Raw genomic sequence first — 9,282 nt, 5'->3', positions numbered from 1 at the left:
GACAGGGCAAGATATGACAAAATAATAATTTATAAATTATCAAGGGTTCATGAGAGAGGGGGGAGTGGGGAGGGAGGGGGGAAATGAGGAGCTGATGCCAGGGGATTAGATGAAGAGCAAATGTTTTGAGCATGATGAGGGTAACGAATATACAAATGGGCTTTATATAATTGATGCATGTATGGATTGTGATAAGAGTTGTATGAGCCCCCAATGCAATGATTAAAAAAAAGAGTTCCAGTCTCAGAAACTCACAGGGGCAATTCTGCCCTGTCCTATATGAGTTGGCATCGACTTGATGGCAGTGAGTTTGTTTTGGGTTTTTTTTCCCTCTTACGAGAAATCTGGCTCTCTTAGAAAGAAAAAGTGGACAAAACTATTAGTTTACACTGTTTTTAAAAATTAGTTGCCAGGACAAAAATGTGCACTATTTCCTGGCTTCCAAAACTAGATGCCATAAAATGTTAGGTAGAGAATTTGGCCCCAGGATGGAATGTGGACTTGGAGTTCACTTGAGACTTTTAGGATGATATGATGGGGTGATAGTGTTTTACATTTGGGAAGGATGTGTGTGTGTGTGTGTGTGTGTGAGAGAGAGAGAGAGAACAGAAAACAGAATATCACATTGAACTGTCTCCCCCAAATATGTGTCAACTTGGTTGGACCATGACTCTTATGGTTTGGGAGTTACGTAACGACATCATTTAGTAGCTATGTCCCGATGGGATCGCCCCATGATGTGATCACCCAATCAGTTGTAAGGGGGTTAGGGTAATCACAGCCCTGAAAAGATGTAAGAGGAGTGTCCTTGGGGCATGGCCTGCATCACCTCTTATCTTAAAAGACATAAAAGGGGAGAGAAGGGAGCAGAAAGCAAGAGACCCAGCTACCTGCAAGAGAGAACTGAGAACACAGTGTCCTTTGGACCTGGGGTCCCTGAGCTGAGAAGCTCCTAGATACAGGGGAACACTAATGACCAGCCTCCCTGTAGAGCAGTTGCCCCGAAATTGGACTGCAAGCCGCCTACATTGTGAAAGAATATATTTCTGTCTGTCAAGGCCACCCACTTGGGGTAGTTCTGCTAGGGCAGCCCTGAATAACTGAGACCAGATCTGACCACAAAGCTCTTCAGGGCCTCCCGGACCAATGAGAAGAAGCAAAGCAAAGGACCAGAGCTTGTACGCAGCCCCAGGTCTTGCTACCACCATGCCTGGGCACCTCATGATCTAAGGCTGTCCCACATGGCCCAGTAAGTACACTTGCTGGTTCCCCTGCCTCTCAGGTCACTTGACAATCCTAGTTCATCTTTCAAAACCCTCTTCAGGAAACATTTTAAGATGCCTTCCTGGAATCGCTCAAGAGTGAGCTAACTGAGCCCTAGACTTTGTAAGCCTCAGCTAAGGGCCTTTTCCTGTTTCTGATCTTTGCAACGATATTGTCACAGCATATGGCATTGGGTGGAACAGGTATTAGGTTGCTTTTTTTTTACTGTCAGGCCTCTCTCCCCACCTCTGCGGTAGGGCGTGTGTGAGCACATCTTGTGTCTTAGGTTTTAAAGATGCCTTGTGTCTTTATCATGTAATATGGTCCCTAAGTACAAGCCAATCAGTTTATCTGGCAGCTATCTGGCTGATTCTGGAGAGCAGCTGGTTGTCAGATGGACAGACTGAGGGATGCACATGTAGAGCTGGCAGTGTGGGAGGTTACAGGGATTGGCCTGTTAGCACCCTGCGGGCTGCATCGGGCCCTAGAACTCTATTCTGCACACCCCACACCAGGTGGCACCTGTACACAATATTCCCAGTGTACAGGAGGTGCTATCTTTAGGGAAGCTTCTTGGTCTCCCCTCCATCCCCTGAACTCCAGCACAGAGCAGGGGCGGGGAGGGGCTGACACTCACTTCTGCTGGTCCTTCATGGTCTCGATGATGCTCCTCAGCTCTCGGACCTGGGTCCTCAGCTCCTCCACGGCCGCCTGGCTGCTGGCTGCGGGCTCCATCTTTGGTTTTCCTTCCGCGCCAAACAGAGACGGGGAGTTGGCTCTGTGTCCGACTGTTCCCAAAGAGGACGACAGTGGGGAGGGCACCGTGGCAGACAGCGAGACTGGCCCGCTGCCTGCAGCCATGATGCCAGGCTTGGGTGGCAGGGCAGCTTTGTTTTCAGACACCTGTGGAGACAGAGGAGAAAGGGTACTGGGGGGACACACACCCTTCACCCACATCACCACCTGCCTCTCTCCTTAGTGCTCCTGGGCAGGGAGTCACCCATAGGCTCGTCAGGCTCGGAAGCGAGCTGTCACTTTCCCTTAGGTTGCTCAGAGCCCCGTGCAACACGCACAGTGGGACAGGCTGAAACCATAGTGCAGCTGAGGGGGGAGAATACAGCAGAGGGAGTGAGCCAGCAGAGCCCGGCAGGGAAACACATGAAAAGGGACAGGCATCAGAGGAGGACAAGGAGGGGGCCGAGACTGGAGGGGTGGCCGGAGCAGGCCATTCTAGGAGACGGGAAGGAACTCTAGAGGCAAAGGCCTAAAAAACCACAGCACCATTAGTTATTTCTAGAAGCAGGTGGTTCAGTAAGGCTGGAAAGGTCCAAGGGGCAGGAGGGTGGGAGGGAGGGTGGTGGAAAGGGCTTGATGACGAATTTGAAAGATTGTATGTCAGGCTAGACGGATGAAGAAGATTTCCGTCGGAGGTACTCTGAGTTTGAGGAGCCTGAGGGCGAGCCAAGAGGCGTGTCTTATGGGCAGTCCAGTGTTTGCCCAGAGAAAGCCAGTCAGGAGCGGTGGAGGAAGCCAAGGTACGATGGCTAACAGAGCTACAGAAGAGGAAAGGCCAAATGGGGACGCATCGCTGAAGCATCTCCAAGCTCAAGAGGTGAGAAAAGAGTGGAGAAAGACAACACAGCCAGACTGGAAGAGGGGTCTGAGCTATAGGAGTCTCTTTCAGAGATGTTTCCAGAAAGAATAAATGGTAGACTAAGTGCTGAGAGTAAATGAGGGAGGCCATTGGGTTGAGCAGTGGGGCCAGAGGGAGGGGAGGGAGCAGCTTAGGGCTCTCTGTCTCGAAATGCGGCTAAGGGAGGGAGGGAGGGAGGCAGGTTGTCCATGCAGACACCTCAGGAGACAGCCAAGGAAGGGGTTTCTTTGCCTTCAAAGATGATACACATTGGCTCTTTGAGAAAGCCAATGGAGGGCCAGGCTGAAAGCCAAGGGGACAGATGGGGAAGACTGGTGGCACAGGGTCACAGGAGGGACAAGAGGGGACACCCAGGGCAGAAGGTGGAAGGGGAGTTGGCAGCTGAGAGAGAGGAGGGAAAGTAGCGGGTGAGGGTGGCAGGGATTCCAGTCCCTGTCGTGTCTCACCTCCATGTAGATAGGTGACAGGGAGGATGTAGAGGCGGGGGATGAGGTTTGGCATCAGCAGGAGCCATTCAATGACTGGCCCAGTGAATGGGGAGAGAGGATCCGGGCAGTGCTAGAAAGAGTGGCCTGGCAGATGGAGCAAAGGCAGATGAGCCACCCCTGCTGGCCCCTCTGCTTTCCCGCTCACCTGCCACCCACTTTTTGCTCTCTGCAATCCCTCCAGGCAGGGTCTCTGGGTTAGAAGGAGTGCGAGTCCTCAAATTCACTGCCATTGAATAGATTCCGACCCAGAGAGACCCTATGGGACTGTGTAGCACTGCCCCTGTGGGGTTCTGAGACTGTCACTCTTTAGGGAGTAGAAAGCCTCGTCTTTCTCCCATGGAGTACCTAGTGGTTTCAAACTGTAGACCTTGCGGGTAGCAGGCCAATGTGTAACCACAATGTGTATGCAACCAAGGCTGCTTCTAGAGAAGAGGAACTGACATTGGCATTGATGTCACAGGCCGGACTTCAGTGGGAGCGACAGGCCCACACATTTTACTGAGCAGGAAACTAAGGTTTAGTGAGGTAGGTGAGTAACGCTGTAAGTCTCATAGGTTAGAATCAGCAGTAGAACAATGGGGCTTAATTCCTTCTGTACTCTTCAGACCCCTGGTGCCCAGCACAGTGGCAGCTGTCGCTGTCAGGAGATATAAACTTCCTAATTCCTGGGCTCCTGCTTTTCCCAACTGCCACCTGTGAAAAGCTGATGCCTACCGGTAGGTGTCGCTGTCGACCCACCTCAGGGATGGCTGACAGCACATGGTAAGTGCGCCCCTGGCGTCACCAGAGGACACGGGGCTACACCAGATTTCTGCGAATGGAAGCTGTGCTCAAGGAAGGATTCGGTTCTGTGGATAATTACAATTGATCTATGTGAGAGGATCATCGTTTGACTTACTGTGTAATATTTTAAAGAAAATCCATACTTGTGAGTTCTTAAATCTATGAGACAGAGACACCCTCCCTAACCTTTGCTTTCTCTCGAAGCCCCACTTCAAATGCTTTCAAAACAGCTACCGTTTTCTGCTCCTAGCCAGAAAGGTGTTATAATAATACAGATAACAATTCCCAATGATTAGGTTCCCTTACTATGAGAGAATGCAATTTTAAAATCTTACCCCCTAGTCACAAGAAAAAGAGAACTTGTACTTGCACTTCCAAATCTACACACAGTAGCAAAACGATGTTTTCTTTGTTTCTCTCACAAACCATTACTTTAAAACAGCTCTACTATTCCCCACAGGAGCCCTTGTGGTGTGGTGTAGTTGTGATCTGCAAGGTAAGCAGTTTGAAACCACCAGCCGCTCCTTGGGAGAAAGATGGGGCTTTTTACTCCCAGAAACTCAAAAAGGGCATTCCTACCCTGTCCAGTAGGGTCACTATGAGTTGGCATTGACTTAATGGCAGTGTTTTTTTTGAAGAAAAAAAAAATACTATTCCCTGGACATGCAGTGAAATTAAGATGCTTTCAGGCTCTAAATGCACCTTGAAACCCAAATCCAAAACCACTTTCCTTGAAGACATCTCATCTATTATTTGCCTGGACTAGTTGTCTGATGTGATTTCAGACACCACCAGCTTAGTACATAGAAGTGAAGATCCATGAGCAGAGGGCAGAATATTTAATATACTAGGCACCTGTAGGCTTTTAAAGTTTTTTTGGATGTTGGCGATGCAGGCAGCGGTGGTGGGGGTGGTGGGGGTGTGACAGAGAGAGGGTGGGGAGGAGGGAGGAAGGGAAGGACAGACACACAGTTTGGAGGGCAAGAAACAACAATGTGGGGAGTAAACAACTGAACCTGTGTCTCAGAGATCCTGCCCACCTCTGAGGCTGTCACTACAGTATGACAAATGTCCACATCTTCTGCCACCCTGATTTGGTTGACAAGCTACACATAGCCACATAGGAATGGGTGTGAATGTATGGAAGAGAAGAGCAGACAGTCCTTATATGCCTTCAAAGTCTGCCGGCAAAGCCTGCGTGGAAGGCAGGCTCCTCTGCGGCCAGGATACCTAGTTGTGGTTGCTGGGTCACTTACTTGGGATATGGTAACAGTCTTTGAAGTTTTCTTGGAGGAGTCTGCTCCTCTGTGTGCAAGTGAAACGTGTTCCTCTTTGTCGTCTTCTGGACTCGGAGAGTCAAAGATGTCAGGGCTGGAGAGGGACGACTGGATAAAGCAAAAGAAAACAGTCAGTGAGACAGGGCCCGGGAGTGCAGGTGGGCATTTGGACCGAGCATGTAAGGAGTCCAAAGCAACACTGTGGGACTTCATTCCCCAGAAACCCTTCTGACCCCCACAGGAAGTTCCGAAAATTCTCCTCTGCATGAGGGAACCCTTAAAAAAATGCTTGGTATGCATGAGGGTGGGACAAGAAATACTGAGGCTGGCCATGTTGGCTGCTAAGGTCTTCATCCTCTTAGAAGTCTCTAAATGAAATTCTCTTGTGGTGCCCTATCTTCCAAAAGTAAATCTTTCCTCTAGGAAGACTCCCTGAGATAAAAACCAAAATAACTCTCTGCCATCAAGTCAGCGCTGACTCATATCGACCCCCCTGTGGGTTTCTGAGACTGTAACTGCTTATGTGAGTTGCAAGCTCAGCCTTTCCCCTATGGAGCTGCTGGTGGTTTTGAACTGCTGACCATGGGATCATAGCCCAAAGTGTAACCACTATACCACCAGGGCTTCTCACTTTAGTAAGACAAGAGCCTGAATTACAGTAACATTGGTATCATGAGGGAGAATTAGTAGGTTTTCTACTCCTATAAGTCATTACAGTCTCAGAAACCCGCAGGGGCAGTTCTACCCTGGCCTATAGGGTCACTATGAGTCAGCATCCACTCTATAGCAGTGGGTTGGGTTTGGGTTTTAGGATCATGCAGCATACTTTTCAAAGCATTTCTCGGCGCTTCTATTTTGTTTTCTCAGCATCACCCCAGGAAGCAGAAAGTATGCGGTGGGTGATCTGTTTATAGAGGTAGTCACCCAGCTGGTTACTGGCTGAACTGAGACTAAGAAGCATGGTTTCCTAAAACAGGGATCTTTCCACAGGTCCCCAATTTTTTCCAGGGATGTCCGTCCATTAAGTCACCTACTCCAGTGCCCATTCACCTGGCAGTCCAGTGGGAAAGGATAGACAGGTCAAGAGGAGGTTGCTTCACACTGCCCTTGACTCCATCCCCTCTCACACTTGTCCTAGGATCATGAAGCCTATTGCCTCCTGAAGGACCTGAAAGGACTTGTGTGCAGGGAGCCTCTTTCCAGAAGAAAGGAATCAACGGGCCTGCTGCCCAGGGTCCTGAGCCCCAGAGCCCAGGTCTTCTGCGGCTCAGCGAACTCAACCCTCCTGTGACCCCTGCTGCCAAACCACTGCCCTCCTCACTGGGGATAAGCCATATCCGTTTTGGAGTCCCTATGTGCTGAGACAGAGCCACAAAATCACCTCTTGTTGGTGAAATACCCCTGCCCTCTCTGTCTCACTGGGCAGATCCAATGAGCTGCATGAATGTGAGATGACTCACTGGGATTCACTTAGTCATAAAAGATTATGGTACTAGAATGTCCCTATTCCGTACAAAGTAGATGGCATGAAGAGTTCCCAGGGCCCGGAGTCTTTTTTGAAAACAAGAACCTTCCAGAGCTTTCTTTGGGTGAGTTCATATTCTGCCTCACCTTTCTACTTCCTAGGGTGGAAGGCTACTCCTGTTTAGCAGCACCACTCGGTGTCCCTAGGGAACAATTACACCCACCAGGACTGTTGCTTTTGTTCCCTTTACTCTACTTAACTCAGGCGGAAACCTAATGCATTTAGGAAAGTTGTTAAGCAACATTTTATATTTAAGAGGTCTTGTGTATTAATCTTCCTTTCATCTGAAAACCCAATTACCTAGAAAACGCACGCGCGCGCGTGGGCGCGCGCACACACACGCACACAGCTGTCCAATTCATCTAGGCTTAACCCCCTTGCAATGCCCACATAGGTTCATTTTGAGATTGTATTAAAAAAGTCAGCTTCCTCCTATTACACCCTTTGGTTCATGAAGTGACCATCACAGTTTGCTCTTTGAATCCTATGAATGTAAATAGCGCTAACTCAGGTGAGGGTAAGAGGTCACCAGCTGGGGAATCAGGGCTGGTGCAGTCCTTCGATCACTCCCCCTAGCAGCTTTTATGAAATAGGCCCACACCTACGAATCCCAGTTTGCTATGAAAAATCCACAAGTGCTGGTGGCCAAAAGAGCTCCTATGAGTTCAATTGTACACATCCGCACAGGAATGGATGGAAACCAGGGGAAGTGATGAGAGGACAGTAATTCTATTTCTTCGAAGCACCAATGAATCCTGTCGTCAAAAACCTGCAAGTCCCATCACTCCATGTTTCAAGCCCCAAGCTTCAAGGCACTGCACTACAAGCCTCCTGTGGGCAGGGGCTGGGGCCCTCGCATCCCTAGTAGTGTCCTGAGTGTCTGGTATGGTGTTGAGCCCAAAGCAGATAATGTCAATAAATACTATGAGGCTTCTAAAAGATCATGGAGAAATTCCATCATTTTTTAATTTAATTTTTGCAGTTATTTTTTGAGGTGCCCTTGTACTTCTGAAATGAGTGAGTGAACATGCAAGGATGGAGTCCAGAAGCAGAGCGAAGACAAGATGGCTCTACCACATTTCCCCAAACACAGACCCCCAAGCCCCAACCCACTGCCATCAAGTCCATTTCGACGCATAGGACCTCATGGGACAGAGCAGAATCCAACTATAGGGTTTCCAAGGCTATGCACTTTTTAAATAAAATAATCAGCTTTGATTACTGTGAACATCAGAGTAAATACACAAACAAGCCTGTGAAATAAATCAGAAGGCATTATTACGTAGTCTCACTATGAGGGGGAACCCACAGAAGTGTCTTCAGAGTTCTGTGGCCGGGCACCTGCCAAAGGAGGCATTTTGAATGACTCACATGTTGTAGGTAGTGGCCAGACAGAGGAGAACACTGGTGTCAGTGTTCCTGATTAAATCAGCAGCTCTCCCAAACTAGCACCTGGGAGGTGACACACCCGATGGGAAGACAGGTGAGAGTTCACAGCCAAGTGGACGCTCGGCTTGCTTTCTCCAGTTGCTTCTTCCCTGATTCTTTGGCCACAAGAGTCTCATTTTGAGAAGAAAATGGGGAACGAATCCTTTCTTTTGTCCGTCTGAGTCTTAGCTCACATTTGATTTGGAAGACGTGTGCTTTTGTTTTTTCTCCTTTTGCTTTTCTTTCTTCCTTTTCTTATGCTCCTCTGTCTTCTTTTGCCTGTGCTTCTCTTTATCCTGAGGTAGCAGAGCTGGAGTCCTCCAGGAGCTGCTGTCTCCTTCCATCCTTCTCATGTCTTTTCTTCTCTCGTGTGATGACAGACATGGGGTCTTCATGTGCCACGCTGAATGGTTCTAATGTTTGGTTGCCTCTGATAAAAAAGGGCACTCTTTGTCACCTGTTCAGTGACCATACTGTTAGCAAGGCCCACAATGCATAACTTTGACTTCGCTCCCCAGTGGCATCCACAGTCCTTTAGTTGGTGCATGAGCCAGAAATCCCCGGGCATGTTCATTGCCCGGTACATCTGGTCTACAGTCTTTTGGCTTAGTCTCATCTTCCTTGAGAAGCCCTGGAGGAAGTTTTCCATGAAAGGACTCCAGGTGCTTGAGCTGCTGCAGCTGCTGCACATGAAGCCGCCACCATTTCTGCTCCTGGCACCGCTGCAGCTCCTGCTTGGGCAGCTCCTGAGGCCACCACGTGCCACCCCATACTCCTGACCCCACGTCATGCATTTTTCCAGAAGCAGAAGACCACATCTTTCACTTGGGGTGAGTTTGAACTGCTGACCTTTTGGTGAGCAGC

General features: G+C 49.1%; 1 protein-coding gene and 1 pseudogene across 9 annotated transcripts in view; both read right to left on the bottom strand.

The window, feature by feature from the left end:
- The window catches only part of SH3KBP1 (SH3 domain containing kinase binding protein 1), a 340,714-nt gene that overhangs the window by 4,065 nt on the left and 327,367 nt on the right, over positions 1-9,282 (bottom strand). For all 9 annotated transcript variants that reach the window (XM_030885785.2, XM_030885786.2, XM_030885787.2 and 6 more), the window contains 2 exons: positions 5,445-5,573; positions 1,901-2,166 (listed from right to left, as the gene is read on the bottom strand). In XM_030885785.2, the coding sequence (XP_030741645.1) occupies positions 1,901-2,166; positions 5,445-5,573 (395 nt within the window). The remainder of the gene's footprint in view (positions 1-1,900; positions 2,167-5,444; positions 5,574-9,282) is intronic.
- On the bottom strand, positions 8,604-9,212 carry LOC105979290 (annotated as a pseudogene).

This window comes from Echinops telfairi, unplaced genomic scaffold (assembly GCF_000313985.2).
Source record: "Echinops telfairi isolate 266 unplaced genomic scaffold, ASM31398v2 ScPeMD7_53;HRSCAF=182, whole genome shotgun sequence".
NCBI classification, from domain to species: Eukaryota; Metazoa; Chordata; class Mammalia; order Afrosoricida; family Tenrecidae; genus Echinops; species Echinops telfairi.
This window is presented reverse-complemented; position numbering and strand designations above follow the sequence as displayed.